The sequence below is a fragment of the Misgurnus anguillicaudatus genome, chromosome 18 (assembly GCF_027580225.2).
Source record: "Misgurnus anguillicaudatus chromosome 18, ASM2758022v2, whole genome shotgun sequence".
NCBI lineage: Eukaryota > Metazoa > Chordata > Actinopteri > Cypriniformes > Cobitidae > Misgurnus > Misgurnus anguillicaudatus.
In genome coordinates this window covers 7,897,035-7,914,469 of record NC_073354.2, presented here as the reverse complement: position 1 = coordinate 7,914,469, position 17,435 = coordinate 7,897,035, and the positions used below count along the sequence as shown (strand labels likewise).

The following is a 17,435-nucleotide window of genomic DNA, read 5'->3' as shown; positions in this document are numbered from 1 at the left end:
AAATATGCATGTGCCATTGATTTGTCTCAAGATACACATCAGTAACTTCCTTATCTAAGGCATGTTTATAAAAGATGCTTAAACATCTTAATGTAATTAAGGCCTAGTCCTGGCTTTAGCTAAGCCTTGTCTGTTAAACCAGGCCATAATCCTGTATAAAAATGTATTGTATATTATAATTGAATGTGAATATACACATTTACATTTATTTTATTACTTGTATTTAATTACACATATATATAGCAGCAGCTTTTCTTATTTTCATTGTTCTGTTTTGGATTTTTAAACATCTCAACACATACAAGGTCTAGTTTACTTACACTTTAAGGGCTCGTTATAGTTGTGCGAAGGTCCTACGGCGTAGCCGCGACGGCGTAGGTTCCGCGTCGGTTTTCATTTATACTTTTGCGTCATCGTCTGCGTCGACGTGCAAACACACGCGCAGACCGCTGGTAGGCAGTATCCATGCGTGTAACCACAGTAGCAGCGCGACCGTCAAAGAAGAAGCTTTGCACAAATGAAGAAGAAACAGCAACTTATTGTATATGATTTGACCAGCAGTGATGGAAGTAAATAAACAACGACTTTTGTTGCAGTTTGAGTTAAATCACTCCTCAACTTGGCTCATCTTTGTTTTCAAGACTTTGTTTTTATTCGTACGCACAGGCTACGGATAACCTTCGGCGTAGAGCTTTTGCACGACTCTAAATCGGGCTTTAAAGCACTAAAATTGCTTACCAATGGCAATGAAGCCTGTGTCCAAAACAGTGGACCCTCTTCCAGTAGTTTATTCACAGTGCACTGACAACATTAACTCTCGCTGTCATTGCTCCTCTTTCCGCTCCAGATCTGGCTGTGCCCTGATCCTCCACCCCTCTTGGTTCACCAGGCTCCTCCTTCTGAGAATTTGGCAGCTTCGTGGTTCCGCCTGGTTTCCACTTCTGCCAGCTCAACCTAAAAAAACATAAAAGTATATGTAAAAGTTTAAGCATCATTAGAGGAAGGATAACACCAATACTGACAAGATGTGTGATACTGTATCAAAATACTGAAATAAAATAAGCTGTACAATGTGGATTAAACCTTATGCCTCAAGTCTGAAGTCTGTCTGTGTGAGTTACTGAGGTTGCCCCAGTGGTCTGAGGGGTGGCACTGTTACGCAGTTCTTCTTAAATTTGCCTTTGTATTTTCCCTAGTCCAGTGCCAGGCCATGTGCTCTCCTGTCTCATCTTGTACCCCGCACACTTGTTTCCTGATTAATTAACCTGTCAGTGTTTCATGTCCTTCCCCTGTTGCCTCATGATTTGTTCCCTTATTTAATGCCCTTGTGTGTTCTGTTCAGTGCCGATTCGTCTGTGTTACTTTGTTTGATGTGTTGATCGCTTGTATCACTTGTAATCCTATAATCCAGTCTTGTTAATTGTAGAATTTATCTTGTGTTTGTCAGTGTATTGAAGTGCTGTGATTTTTGTCGTATTGAATAGTCAGTTTAGTCAAGTCAGTTTAAGTTAAAGTCTTTATTTATTTAAAATATTTGTTTAGTTATTTTTTTATTAATAATGGTCATGCAACAAGTTGTCTGCTGACACTGCTTTATTGGTTACTGCTTTAGCTGAAACACAAAAGACAGAATATTTTAAAGTTTATATCAAAGTTAAATATGAGTAAGGATCAAAACAATGAGAGGTTATTTACCTCCTCACATAGAAAAACATATAGCCATGTTTTTCTATGTTCTTGGATGCTCTTCGCCAGCTGATGGATTTTACTGTCGAATCATCACACTTCATCCATCCAGCTCCACAAGGGTCAGAAATGTTGCTGATGTAGTGACCTATAAGACAGATGACCTCATTAAATAAATTAAACTTTAGAGGTAGATGAAGAAATGAAGAACAAACATTATTTTGTGTCAAAGTATTCTTACCACACTGCAAACTTGGCCCCAAATGAGAGACAACACCAGTGAGCTTATAGGCTGCATTGCCCATTGCGGTCTGCCACTATTAGAAAAACAGAGATATTATAATACAATGCAGAAAACATTGAAGAAATTTTGCTAAAATAATAATTGAAGAGCTCATATGCAAAACCGTCTGTAAATGAGCATTTTTATCAGAGTCTTAATGGATTCTGCCAACAAACCGGCATTTCTGAACGGCCTGAGGCCGGGATAAATAAGATTTGATGCGAAAGTATTTAATGAACGTATAATACATGTGGTGAAAAGTTGGTTAATGTCATTATCTAATTTTAACGGAGGTGACGTTTAGCGGCTTTTGCATCTGAGCTCCTCAATTCACTCCCTATTTCTTTCATGTAACTCCTCTTCTGTCTATTTCTATCTGCACCTGATGCTGGTCAGTGTCTCTCCCTAGATTTGCTTTGCTGATTTTTATCTGCTGGTTGTCCTCAAGTTGCTGGCTGTACAAATCTGAAACCTGCTTACTGCTGTCTGACCCTACGTCAAAAAGGCACACTTCAAGTTTTAAAAAAGATTCAAATATTCCTTTGGAGTAATCATTTACAATCACTGCACTTCTATTGTTTCAATCATGAGTTATGAGATACAACAAGACATTCGTTTAACATCGCCATTTTTGTTTTATAAAACTCTCTAGACTTCTAATAATATAAAGCATGTAAGATTTACTCACGGTCTATAAATATACTCTTTAGTGTACTGTAAGAGTTTAATAAACTGTACCTGTGAAGCCGGAGAGACTGAGCTTCTTAGGAACTGCCAGACACCCATCGATTTTTTCGAGGGTGTACATGTCAAACCTTGTAACAAGAAGAACCAGAACCCTGTAGAGAAATAAAAAATGAACAGAAGTTGTGAATTAGCTCATTTAGTATAGAGTAATAACTGATGACTCTGATGGACAGGGTGTCGTACTTTGGTAGGGTCTGAACTTGCACAGTTTCCAAGGCTTGATCACCTCCACACTCACTACAGCGGCATTCAAATGAAGATGCCTGAGAAAATAATATCAATCAAATCACTGACTATCAATAATATAATTAAAACTTCATTATTCCAGAAGTGACACTTACTGCAAAGTAGTGCTGGAGGCTCTCCATTAATGATCCCTGAGGACCAATAGCCAAAGACAGGCAGTTTAGTTCCTCCAGAGAGTGCCTTTGATTCCCACAGCTAACACACAAAAAAGGAAAATAAAAAGTTTCTAATGTTAGATATACAAAATTTAAGAATATTTAGGAAAAGTATTATTCATTATTTAAATGAATGTAAGCAGGTGAGTTTGCGTGATGTCATTACGTCTTGCATGTGCGCAGCCGGATGATCTTAAAATCCATGTGCGCTGCAGGGTTATGGAAATCATTCATGGAATCCTGGCACATCTTAGCCTCCTCATTTAGTTGTGCCAAGCAGGTCATAAGGAATTCATGAGCATCCTTAGAGAAGGAAAGAGAAGAGAGCAAAAAACGTATTTAAATGATTTGTGGGTATGACAGATTTTCGATGTAACATGTTGACATGACTGAGGCTCCCCTACCTGCTCATCATCACTTCTAAAATCTGAATTCCTTCTGGCAATGCAACGTTTGATGGTTGCCAGAAGCTGAGCTTTCTGGTCGGCGCTTGTCTTCTTCATTCTGGTGTCATGCAGGTCATATAACGCCCTGGGGTGAAATAAATATATTTAATTTGTATGCATACTAGAATCTTATTTATCAGTTTACATGAGGAAAGGTTTTGATATAATGTTAAACAGGTTTTATCAGTATTAGACTTTACTTGAACATTTCTGATCCAGGCTCGTTCTTCCAGTGTTTCTGCTGGGAGATGATGTCCTGCATGATCGGCGACATATTGAGGAGGCACTGGAGGGTGGAGTTCATGAAACATGTGTTCCCGATGTTCGGAAAACTGTCAGAGAACCAAATAGTGCTCAGTTATAGGACAGCTTTGATACCCACAGTCAAACACATCTCATAATGATGAAGGTACTCACCCCATGTACTTAATCTCCACTTGCTGCCCTTTGGCAACTTTTTGATGATCATCCTGATCACTAACTCGCTTCTGTTTTGGACGCTCAATACTGCACTGAGTCAACTGCAGTATTTCATGCCGAGTCAGCTCATCTGAGCCGATGTCCAAACAGATTTGTTCGTGTTCAAGCCTAAGATGACCACATAATTGTGTTACAACTTTAACCATGTTTAGCATTTGATTTCAATGAGTAAATTTATTTACTCACCAGTCCATAGCAGATACCATCTGCATGCCGACATTCTCTGTGAAGAAATATAATAAAGTTTTATTCAACATTGTTACACATTACACAATGAGTACAGACATGTAATCGTCTAAACATTTATAATTTCTCTTACCTCTGAGAATAGCTTTATCTTGCTCTGCAGTCAGCAAAACATCACTGCTATCAGAGGAAGTTTTGACTGCAAACATGGCCGAACCACCAACAGTGGCTGGCCTTGGTGTAGAGGGGGCAGTAGACAGTTGTGAGTCGTCGCCACAAGGGAAGATACAACTGAAGATCTTTTTCAAAGAAAATCTTTTTCCTTTCTTCTTCTTCTTCTTCTTGTCTTTTCTCTCTTTGTGTTCTCCATCATGATTATCTTCCATTGTCATACTCTTCATTCACCAGAGGAAAAAGCATAATTAAAAAAAAAGAAAAACAACATATTGAACATTGTATTTACTTTCAAAAGACAATACAGCAACAAAAACACATTTTAAAAAGTAGGTTGTAAAGTTTTATGTTGTAGTTAAAAGAACTTCTGAAACTATCAGATACTGTACTGTAACAGGTCTATAGCACAACCTTTGAGATAACAGGTAAGGTGTATTATTAAGGTAAGATGTTATTTGGTTGATTGAAAAGTGTCATTGTCATCAATTGTAACTGAACATGGATCTATATGTTAGGTCACGTATGGCTGTTTGATGAAGAGCAGTTTTACCTTTCTGCCACTGGATTTGCGATTCTTCTCATAAACACCAAAGTCAACTTCTTCTTTCTGCTTTTCCTCTTTATATAAATATTTAGATGCCCCTGAAAAAAAATCAATACAAAATGAACATAAGGCTTTTTTGTCTCACATAAACTCCAATAGCAGTGCTGATTATAATATAACAGAGAGAATAAATATTCATTTAATGAATGTACAGATAATTGAGAGTTGTTCAATACATCCAATGCTAATCAGCTACTAGCAGAATAAACAAGATGAATGTTTGAGATCAAGTTCAAGAGTGAAACAGCAGGACAACCATTAAAAAAAAACAATATTTCTTTAAAACGAAAATCAGGACAAGATGATGGGAAAAGCTCAAGAGTCATTGTGCTGAAACAAGAGTCCATCAGAATAACACATAACATACTGAATACAGGAAGAAGATATTAGATAAACATCTGCCGTATAAATACACTTATTACAGTAACTGGGCACTAGTTTAAACCAATTAGGAGAGAAACTGCTAAAAATAAAGCTGGCAATAAAAAGCCGGATAGAGTGAACCAGAACATAATAACAGTATACTCACTAGCAGGGTAGGCACATTGATGACTACTTGACTGCAGGTCGGATGGATCTGGCTGACTATAAGGCTGATCGTGATGAGCACTTGGCTTCGGGTCGAAGGGACCATTTTCAGGATCAGCCTCTTCTTGAAGAACTATTTTCTCCAAGGAATCTGAACCAGTCTGGCAATAGACCGGCCCTTCATGGCCTGCTGGCTCAAGTCCGATGGGACTGTATTGCCAATTATCTAAACAGGCACGTGGCTTCAGGTCGGATGGACCTGTACGCCTATCGGTCTGATCTCGTTGAGCACGTGGCTCCTGGTCGAAAGGACCAGATTTAGGATCAGCCATTTTTTGAAGAACTGTATTCTCCAAGGAAAATGAACCAGCCTGGCAATAGACTGGCTCTTCATGGCCCGCTGGCTCAAGTCCGAAGGGACTGTATTGCCAATTATCTTGACGGGCACGTGGCTTCAGGTCGAATGGACCTGTTTGCTTAAAAGTCTGATCACGTTGAGCACGTGGCTCCGGGTCGAAGGGACCAAATTTGGGATCAGCTTCTTCCTGAAGAACTGTTTTCTCCAAGGTAAAAGAACCATGCAGGCATCTTGCTGGTTCTTGAAAACCCGTTGGCTTGAGTCCAGATGGACCTTTCTGCAGATCAACTTGATCTTCACGGGTTCTCGCCTCCAGGTCGGATAGGCCTGGCTGAGGATCAGCTGGATCCAGTTGATACTCATTTCGGCGGATACCAAAAGCACGCTTTATAGCTTGCAATTTGTTCTGGAAGAAAACAAGGATGCCCTTTTTCTTCTGTTGGTTTGTTTGATTTTCTAAAAGACAGAAACAGAAAAGACAAATTACAGATGTTACAACCAGATACAGGTAATATATATCTTAAAGGCGCTCTAAGCGAATCTGTGAGACGTCACTTTCTGTTGATGTTTGAACTGTTTTCAAACAAACGGAGCGTAGCTATCTCCTCCTCCTCCCCCTCCCTTCCGTGCTTTCATGAACGCGCCCAACCCCCACCCCCAAATCCTTCTTGTCGTTTATTGGCTGGAACACTTTTTTTTGTTTCGTGTTGCTAGGTTTGGCCACTGTGTGTTTATTGCAGTTTGTTGAGCCTGGGCTGTCTACAGAGATCGCGTTTTTTACAGTTTGATCACCGGACAGGCAGCAAGCAGATAGTGAGGAGATGCTTGCTGTATGTAACAAAAAATGTTTTAGGTCTAAAACGCGTGAATTCGCTTTAATGCACCTTTAACAGTCAAATAAATGAACCAGCTAGACATAAAATAAATTTGGGTGCAACTTAAGTGAATTTGTAACCGTTTCACTATGACCATTCACGCACATTTGGACATTAAAGGTGTCACGATTTCAACTTTAAATCGAAATTAAGTCACAACCTCGAACTTCAAATAAAAAATGGCAGCACAAAAGTAATTCTATATTTTGGAGGCAAAACTGTGAATTTGCATCCCTGAGATTTTTGTTACAATCTCGACTTCCAAATGTGCTAAAGCTACCTGAGCTATTATACATAAGTTTGTAAAAGATATTTTTACTATCACTTTAAATTGCAAACATTTCTCAAAAAAGGCTTCAAATGTCACTACAACTCACAGTACATGAGTTTAAAACTTAAATACATATTTAAATGACTGAAGTACATACTTTAAATCCCTTAAAGGTATAGTTCATGCAAATATAAACATTTTCCAGTTATTTACTCCCCCCAGATATGATTTATATTTGAGGTGTCATTATAATGTTGTGACTGACCTGCTTCTCTCCTCTCCTCATCCGCCCCTTGAAGGGCGATGCTCTCTTGACTAGCAGCAGGTGTAGAGATGTTCAACCTCCGCTGAACATCACGTGCACCGCTGCTAGTCACGAGCCCATGAGCTGTCGTAGACAGGAGGATATTCTGTCCTACAACTGGACACAGCAGAGATGAACAACACATTATAAACTTATGTAAAATCTTAACACATTATACTGTATAGTTATTGTGTTACTTTGAAAAACATTATAAAACATATTATAGAAATATTTTATATATGTTTTCGTTGTATTATGTTATACCATACTTTTAATGAGTTAATTCATATTGTGGAAAAATATATAGAATGAGTGTTTCATAACTGATATATTATTATATATGTATATATTTGAGGTGTCAATATAATGGGGTACTGACTGACCTTCTGGGCTCCACTCCTTATCCGCCCATTGAGGAGCGATGCTCTCTTGACTGGTTGCAGGTGTAGAGATGTTCAACCTACGCTGAGAATCGCGTACACCGCTGCCAGTTACAAGCCCACAAGCTGGCGAAGACAGGATGGTATTCTGGCTTACAGCTGGACACAGCAGAGAAGAACAACACATTATAAACTTATGTAAAATGTAACACATTATCCTGTATAGGTATTGTGGTATTTTGACAAACATTATAAAAATTATAAATGTTTTTATATGCGTTTTGCTGCATTGTGTTATTCTATACTTTCAATGAGTTTATTCATATTGTAAAATGTGGAAAAATATATAGAATGAGTGTTTCAAAACTGATATATTATCACATATGTATATATTTGACTGACCTACTGGGCTGCACTCCTCATCATCATCTACAGCCCCGGGAAGAGCAAACCTCACATGCCCAGCTGCAGGTGTAGAGATGTTTGACCTCTGCCGAACATCACGTACACCGCTGCTGGTCACCAGCCCATGAGCTGCCGTACACACAATTGTATTCTGTCTAACGGCTGGACACAGCAAAGATGAACATCACATTATAAACTTAAATCTAACACATTATATTGTATAATTATTGTGGTATTTTGACAAACATTATAAAACATTGTATAAATTATATATGTTTTATATGCGTTTTAGTGGCATTGTGTTATTCCATACTTTTGATGAGTTTATTCATATTGTAAAATGTGAAGAAATATATAAAATAAGTGTTTCAAAACTTACTGTATATATTATTACAAATGTAAATATTTTACTGACCTTCTGGGCTCCACTCCTCATCATCTACAGCTCCTGGAAGGGTCAACCTTAGGTGACCAGCTGCAGGTGTAGCGATGTTTGACCTCCGCCGAACATCGCGTACACCGCTGCGGGTCACGAACTCATTAGCTGAGGTAGACAAAATGGTATTTTGTCTAACAGCTGGACAGACCGGACATAAAAAACACATTATAAACTTAATTCAAATCTGTACAGTAACAGTTAACGTGTTTCTTAACAGAAATTGTAAAGAACAGTTTTAAATTCTATAAAATGACACTCCTGCTATTTGGCTGCTTTGGTCAGCGGCGCTGCCATATTAGCGGTGGCAAGAGTAAGTTATTTCTGATCTGTGTGGAGTTCCGGTATGTTACCGCAGTAAAGTAGGTTTTTCCCTACTTTGGCTTTGTTATGAGAATGTTATAGTTTTACAGATACGACAATACCCAATTACACTAAATGTTATTCAGTTTCATTTTTGTATTTATTCACGTTTGTAAACGAACATTCAATATTTCATTATAAAGGTCCTATGCAAAATTATTCAACTTACACCAGAGGCTGTTTTACATGGCAGGTTGGCTAAGGGGCCATCTGCCAACTTCACAAAGTTAATGAAATCTTAAGATACAAATGTATTGAAGCACACCTTTTTACAGGCTGTAGTAGAGCTGCACAATTAATCGTTAAAAGATTGTGATCTCGATTCAACCCCCAAATGATCTTAATGCAGTATTTCGGCGATTTAGATAATTATATTTTCAAGAAGGAAAGACGCAGTCTCGTCAGTTCTCTCGACAACACGCAATCACAGCGGCCGCGTTTATTATTGTGCAAGCCAGATGTGCTCGTGCTTGTGTTCGCTCCACTGGTACAGCGGATGCTTTCGCCGAGAAGTTAGACAGAAAGTAACAGAAACTAAAAAGAATGAGTGAGGCAGAGGCAGAGCTATGCGCAGCTACGTCCGACAAGAACCTTGGCGTAGTTTTAGTACAAAAAGAGGATCTTATTCCGGATCTTATCCCTTCCGAATGGGTTTTTAGCACAGGGGGAACCATTGGCTGCGTCAAAATAACCACACTTGCTGTCTTTGCACTTGACCACTTGACTACTTACATTACGTTTTCTTGTATTTGGCCCAAGTGTTCTAGTGGGTGTGAAGATTAAGCGTGCATGTAGATTTATTCACCCGATGGACGTTCACGCGCCAACGATTCTCTAAAATTCTCAAGCAGAGGTTTACGCCATCTGATTGGTTGCTGCGGAACGTTTCCACCTTGCGATTGGTTGCTGCCGAACCGCGTCATAGCTCATTACCACAAAGTAATGTCAATCCATGTGACAGCAATTTGCACAAAAATGTATTTGTTTTTTTATTTAGGCTACTTAAAATTTATATTTACATTTTTTTCTTCAAATAAACTTAATACATAACACGTTTTTCATTAGCATGAATAAATTAAGTTCATCTAAAAACAAAACTGATCTGTAAATCTGTATATCTGTATGTTAAATAAAAATAAACTAATGGTCAGATTTTATAACATTAACTCTTTCTGTGTGTTTGTCATTGTTAGATGTTGCAGGTCTGTGAACATTAACTGAATTTAAAGATTATACACTTATCTGAAACTTTCAGAATCATAATTAATTTGCATCTGTAAAAACTAATGTTAAACTAATGTTCAGGGGTTGCACGTCTTTCAAATTAACGAAGTTCTTAAGAATTGTGAGAGAATCATGATCTTTATTTTAAGCAAAAGAATCGTGATTCTCATTTTATACAGAATCGTGCAGCTCTAGGCTGTAGTAGGCTCACAAAAGGGATATTTTGAACATTACTTGTGATACTTAAAAAAACGACATTATAATATACAATACTATACATTTGTACAAACTTTATTATAAAAAACACATTCCAAATGTTGACCTAAATTGCGTTTCAATGAATTCTGAAAACTAAAGACTAAACATCCCTAAACCCTGATTGTCCATACATTTTTTGAGGTAGTCATCAATTACATCATCATATGAAATCTGCCCAGGAATTACAGGGTTAATTCTTATGATAGCTGGGCCACTGAGAGCCTGTAGATGTGCATTAAATACAGTATCACACAATTGTGATAAACAAAATTATGAATTTTGGTTGAAAAATAACCTAAGTGAAATTATGCAGATTTTTGTCTAAAATAATGTGGTAATGCATATGAAAAGATTGGTTCCAAAACTGGTTTTTAAAATATTTCAGAAATCTTGTTTTTTATAGTGCATTCCAATTAATATCAATCAAACTACAGTCGGTTTATTTTGATTTAAGCCTTTATAACTAAAAATAAAAAAACATGATAACATAATAAACATATAACATATGCTTATTATATGTATATTATATACTGATTTGTATATAATATACATATAATCTTAACAATATCTAAGTGTACTTAACTGTGCTATTTTGAGACATCATGACTAAAATGTGTAAAAAATTTATTTAAAAAAAAAAAGTATTTAGGTACCATATGTAGTAAATTTAAAAAGTTTACTACAAGTTGTAACTAAATACATTTTCTATTTGTGTTGGTTAATTATAAACAATAGGTAAAATTAAACTGCTAGCAAAAACTTGAGAGAATTTTTTAGGGTTGAGGGGCCACTGGTGCAAATGCCCGAGTAATACACACCTAGCAGATGTAATCTCACTCTAAATGTTTGGTAAAACTTGAGAGCCTGTCATTTGCATGGACAACTGGACATGGTTAACGTTTTTTTGTGCTATGTGGTATTTGCAGACGGTCCCTTTATGTACCATAATTAAATATACAGCGAATATCAACAATATTATGAAGCTGCAGACTCGGAGCCTGCAGCTACAGACCCCCGCCCAGAGTCCCGCATTCTCAGAGCCCTCGTTTTTTTCGAGACAGCGTGACAAGAAACGCGAGTATCGTCAATTTTATTAAGCGAATCATACTCATTCTAATTGTTTTTTAATCAAACTACTTTAGCCCATCGATACAATAGTACATTTAATATTTGTAAAGATAGATTGTAACAAAATTTGAGCAGATAATGTATGCTTTTCGCCTTTTTTCCCCGAAAATATTTATAGCTAAATACGTTAGCTTTTAACCTTAGACTTTTTGTAGACCATTGCAAGCCATTGTAAAAATTCGATTACAATTAGTTGACATTAAAGTAGACCAATTAAATGCATTAAGGAACGGTTTCCCGGACAGGGATTAACTTAAATAAATATAAGAGCTGCCCAAACTGAAAACAACTTGCACTGACATGTCTTAAAATACATCAGTGGCTATTGCTTGGCCTCAAAATGTACACAAGTAGCCTAATGTTTTTAATAAGGCATGTTTGATCAAACTAGTTATATTTTCAAAATTAAACTAAGACCTACCCTGCTGAAAAACAGCATACCAGCAAGACCAGCATATGTTGTGTTTTGGTGCTGGTTTGCTAGTGAACACCAGCTAAACCAGCATTAGCACCAGCATTAGCACCAGCTAAACCAGCATCAGCACCAGCATTGGCCCCAGCTAAACCAGCACCAAACCAGCATTATCACCAGCTAAACCAGCACCAACCCAGCATTAGCACCAGCATCCCATGCTGTGTTTTGGTGCTGGTTTGCTAGTGAACACCAGCTAAACCAACATCAGTACCAGCATTAGCACCAGCTAAACCAGCACCAGCATTGGCCCCAGCTAAACCAGCACCAAACCAGCATTAGCACCAGCTAAACCAGCACCAACCCAGCATTAGCACCAGCATCCCATACTGGTCATACCAGCAAGACCAGCATATGTTGTGTTTTGGTGCTGCTATGCTGGTGACCACCAGCTAAACCAGCATAGACCAACAGTGACTAGTGACTAGTAGTCATGTCTTAAACTAATCCCTGTCCGGGAAACTACCACTAAGTGTGTTAATATCAAAGAATGTCATCATTAATTATTTAATCAGATTTACCGTTTGACCTTTTTTTAATTACCAGACATTTTCTCCTAAAACTATACATTTATTTAATTAATGCAGGAGTAATTATTATACTTTATATAATTTATGTAGACTACTTAAATGAGTTCTTAAAAAAGTAAGTATTAAAATGAATCAATATCAATTTAACTGTGATATAAATTTGTTGCCAGCTATTTACAACTCATACAATTGACTAATAATCAAATTTACAATGCCTAAACTATTTATTAACCAGCCTATGGTATTAACATGTCAGCTAGAATGTGTCATTTGGCCTTTTGTTTGGGTTCCTTTAATGGACTCTGTGGGGTGGTCTTAAAATTTGAATTTGACTCTTTCTCTCTTTTTTAAAGGTGGATATAACTATTCAAAGGGGGAATTCACTTCAGAAATTCCAAAATCTCACAAATGCTGCAGTGATTTTGATTACCATCAAAGTGGTTCCCCCTAAAGCCATGTGTGCCATGGACAGTGAGCAGCAGTGTGTTATTCTTTTTCAATACCTCAAAGCTCTGCTTTATAAATCTAAAACTCAACTAAACTTCAAGAATGAAGTGGAGTTTATTTGTAGTTTTCTTTATCCTGAAGTAGGCCCAAACATGTTTGTCAATTGGATTGTGTCTATTGTTTTCATACATGCAATGTTTTTATATTAATTCATTGATGTATTAATTTATATGGACATCATTCATGGCCTATGTGAAATGCAGGCATAATCCTGGCAGGAAGCTGAGGTGGTGTTCCTCCGTTGCAAAAAATGGTATTTGTTATTACACAATATTTTTGACAATGGCATTCATCTTTTATTGTGGTGAAGTCAAGGAATTTGACAGAGCAGTTTCCAAAAGACTGAAAAAAGAAGGTAAAATCACCTGCAGGAAGTAATTACTTACTTATGCATTTACATTATTTTACATGTATTCACTTAGCAGACGCTTTTATCCAAAGTGACTTATAAATGAAGAGTTCTTTTTAATGAAATTGAAGATGACAAGTAAAGTCACTAACACAATTCTTTCTTCCCTTTTTTCTTTGCTTTCTCCCGTTTACAGCAAGATGATGTTTAGGTAATTGTTCAATAAAGTACAGAATTGTTTATTATTGGTGTTTTGTCAATTCTTATTTCAAAATATCAAAAAACAAGTTTTGTATTGTTAGCGTGATATAATGTTAATAAGACCATTATATAATATCACATAATATTTTTCTGAAGATAGTTTAATCTGTAATTGTATCCCTTCCATCAGTAATTTTCTTTCAATTACACCCACTCTCAAAAAATACTGCAGACTACTGGGTAATTTGTTAGTCAGAGAAAGCAGAGTTTTTGGCACATGCATTAAGCAGGGAACGCAAATATTTATTTGGATAACTTTAAATAAAACGAGACCGTAATATTGACGATCCTATTGTTTTCAACGCCATTTGGATAAGGGTGTTATGCGATCTTCCAAACAGCAGGGGGCGCTGTCTCGAAAAACGAGGGGTCTAAGAATGCGGGTCTCTGGGCGGGGGTCTGTAGCTGCAGGCTCATACTACGCAATATCAAACCTAAAACTAACCGTGGTATAAAAGCTTTAGTCTACAGATTTTATAAAAGGATCATGATCATATACGCTTCTCTGATTTGACTTGCTGAGGCATCCCTTACGTGAATAATGTATACATTCTTCCCATTGCTTTTTGTTAACCACAACTATTTCGTTTTCTTGTGCTTTCAGTAAAATCAGCTAGTTTAAAGCAAAGAGTGACAGTCTGCATTCGTTTTTATAGCACTACAATTATATCATAGAGGCCTACATTATTTACAACATAAGGACTTTTGGGGATTTATTTAAGGTATCTTCTTTCAACTTCCTCTCAATGCCTCATCATGTTTCTCTTTCAGGAATCTGTCACTAACTTAGCTAACCACAGTAAGACAAACAATTTATAATAACTATAATAAATATATTACATATATTTATATTAAAAAACATGTAAACATTGTGAAATATAATTAAGTATTAACATGTATAGCTTAATAGCGATATTGCTAGCTATTAATCTGCCTCCAGTTGCCATCTCTCTATCAAAACAATGTTATAATGATCTAACACCACCAGAAACAATTGTTCAAGTCTTATTTTTTAAAGGTAATTCCGTGAGACTTGTTTTGAGGTGTGGGACTGTTTGTATAACACCAAACTGCACACGACGGAGGCATTTTTACCTTCAATTACTTTGAGATTAATGGAGAAGTTGCCATCACTAATGGCGGCGCTGTTGGCCCACGATCGAGCAAACGACGCGCAGTCTAGCTGTTTATTTAATCTCTATGCTTATAAGACTATATATACCAGAATACGTGTTAAAAATAAGTTAGTATAACGTTCACAATCTGTGCTAATAGTTGATGCACAATTTTAAAGCGCAAAAACGACGCGATGTCACTCTAAATCCTGACAGAGATGTAGCGAACACTTATGGATTATTTATGTTCTCATTAGTGACAAAAACTTCATTCATTGTAGTATTTATGCGATTACTTTAGTTGTCTGTGTCATAAATAAAGTTTAAGCAGTTAAATGTTTGTTAAAAACCGCCTATCAGCGCATCTCTCTGATCTAACGGCAGCCGGTTATTACCGGTTATTACCGCTTGTTCTCCGGCGCTGTCTGACAGCTTTTTCCAGTCACAGAAATGTCAATATTCAATGTTTGCTAATCGTGTCTTGACTGACCTGTTGGGACCTCTTCATCAGGCACTTCCCCGGGAAGGGTAAAGATTACTCGGACAGTAGCAGGTGCAGAGTTCCTTGACTTTCGCCGAGCATCCCGTGCACCGCTTCCAGTCTTGAGCTTCTCTTTTGATGTAGACATCGTCTACCTCGAGTCTATTTTACGACTGTCTGGAGTAATGTAGACTTGTCGTTTTAAATAGGCTTGAGTTGAAATCGTTTTGTAAGAACGAGTTGTACGGACTGTAAAGTCTGTAAAAGCTGTCAGAGATTAACCTTCACTTGGTCAGAGAATCACTGAACTGAGGGAATCTCTCAGAGCGCGGCCTTTTATACCTTCTCTGTGACGTCAAACGTTCTATTCGGGAAACTCTGTCACTATGACGTCATGCATTGTCACGGTTACGCATCTGGGCAGAACCGGTCTCCGTTTAAAAGTCTGGGTTGTGTGTAAACTAATAACAAATGTTTTGGTTTCCTAAAGATGAGGGGAGAAGGCAATCATGGATTGCAAATTATTCATTTAAAAAATATAAGACACACAATTTGGATTATTAATCACATAAATATAAATGACATACTCATTAACTATGTATTATACATTGCTATACTATTACTGTTGACAAGTTTTGAAACACCACATTAAAATATTTCTTATGCTCGTAAAAATCTTTTACTCTGAAGGTGTATGTTTAAATGTTTGAAATTACGTTAATGGACAAAAATATAGTGCTAACATATACATTTCTTTTAATAGAAAACTTGGACAAACAAGCAGTTCAAGCACATAATAGATGGACATTTCTTTAACATGGTTTAAAAATCATCCCAGGGTGACATCTTAAGAAATAAAAAAAAATAACAAGAGTAAATATTTTAAATTCTAGGCAAAGGGTGGCTGCATTTAATATGCTAAAATATATCAGTTTGGATTTTGGATGTTTTAGTCGCAAGATAATTCCCATATGTTGTATAAATGTGACCCGGCCTGTGAAAACCCAGCAAAGAATTTCTTTGTGATCTACTGTTTCTTACATAAAATCATCCCACACAATGCAAAGAACATTCTGTGAAAATATAATCTTGACATCTTTAATATTGACTGAGTAAGGTCACGCCAAAGACTGAAATCAATGTTAAATCAGTCAATTCAAACTTTGATGATTTCATCGTAGCCTGGACTACATATACAAGGTCACATATTTATGTATCGTAGAAATATATTGTAAATAATAATGTGCATGTACATAACAAAAAATTTAAATCATAAGACATTCTCTTCAGGTGTTCTGGCTTTATTTCCTCCCCTCGTCTCTGCAAGCAGCGCCTTTTTTAAACCTTAGAGGTTCCTCTTTATTGCCTTTGTCTTCTGCCCCAATCTATGTCAGCCCCGCCTTTAAAAGATCTGGACACCACTTCTTAGAGGTCCCATTTTGTGACTTAAGGATCACCTAAATGGAAACATAAAAATGTGAAAGTATGCTCAAATTAAAATTTTGGATTTTTAAATTTAATTGCCATCCAACATCTGGTCTTCCTGAATGTGTCTGGCTGTGCATTATAAACAGTACTAAATCTTCTTTGCATTATCGGTTATACACTTAAAAAGGGTGCTATAGGAGGAATTAGTGCAAATGTTTTGAAAATGATACATTTTATTGTTGAAGATATCTAAATGTACGTGTCACCCACTTGCTTACCACCAAACTGTGTTGAGCAAGTGCTTGCATCAGTGTTCATGTACTCGAGTAAAGTATGTTTCTGGCCTTTAAACACATTTACACTACACTTTAAACATGTTAATTGAGCATAAGCATGTACTCCATTTTCCCCAAACCTGCGCCATTTTGGTTTGTGTTCTTGGGGTCTGTGATTTTTAGATCATCTATTGGTCACATATAATGTCATGTGAATTTGCAGGTAAAAGGTTACCAGATCAGATTTTTTTTAACGGAGGCGAATCCACAATAACGCATAAGAATTTGCAAACTTCCACATATGCTGCACAGCTTGGGCGTACTCATACTATCCAAACCAAGCCCACACTGAGCGCGTATTAGCTCTAAAGGCTAGTTCGTTTGACTAGTGTGATTGCACCCTACCGTGCTCAGGTTTATCGTGCTGTGGTCTATTTGCAGGGGTCGGCTCAGGCACGGAACGCAGTGTGAGCATAAAAA

The 17,435-nt window shown here is 37.0% G+C and overlaps 2 protein-coding genes across 14 annotated transcripts in view; both read right to left on the bottom strand.

Annotated features, from left to right (window-relative positions):
• The window catches only part of LOC129453405 (uncharacterized), a 64,661-nt gene that overhangs the window by 37,647 nt on the left and 9,579 nt on the right, over positions 1-17,435 (bottom strand). The window lies entirely within an intron of this gene.
• LOC141350515 (uncharacterized) lies at positions 815-15,570 on the bottom strand. Of its 2 annotated transcripts, XM_073855744.1 has the most exons (20): positions 15,262-15,570; positions 8,544-8,705; positions 8,126-8,290; positions 7,727-7,882; positions 7,305-7,460; positions 5,537-6,349; positions 4,954-5,045; positions 4,363-4,624; positions 4,230-4,266; positions 3,981-4,151; positions 3,764-3,895; positions 3,522-3,648; positions 3,284-3,420; positions 3,058-3,157; positions 2,900-2,979; positions 2,708-2,808; positions 2,352-2,461; positions 1,928-2,003; positions 1,696-1,834; positions 815-1,612 (listed from the first exon to the last, which is right to left on the bottom strand). In XM_073855744.1, exons 1-20 carry the CDS (start codon positions 15,398-15,400, stop codon positions 1,609-1,611), a joined length of 3,159 nt encoding a protein of 1,052 aa, XP_073711845.1. In that variant the 5' UTR covers positions 15,401-15,570; the 3' UTR covers positions 815-1,608. The 2 variants fall into 2 exon arrangements, with proteins under 2 accessions (XP_073711845.1, XP_073711846.1); XM_073855745.1 differs by lacking the exons at positions 815-1,612; positions 2,352-2,461 and having other exon boundaries at positions 1,697-1,834.

Coding starts and splice junctions, on each gene's coding strand:
- LOC141350515 (XM_073855744.1), bottom strand. CDS start 15,400: ATGTCTACATCAAAAGAGAAGCTCAAGACTGGAAGCGGTGCACGGGAT. Junction 6,350..7,304: donor TGAGGAGAGGAGAGAAGCAG/GTCAGTCACAAC, acceptor TCTGTCTTTTAG/AAAATCAAACAAACCAACAG. Junction 5,046..5,536: donor TCAATGTGCCTACCCTGCTA/GTGAGTATACTG, acceptor ATTTTTTTTCAG/GGGCATCTAAATATTTATAT.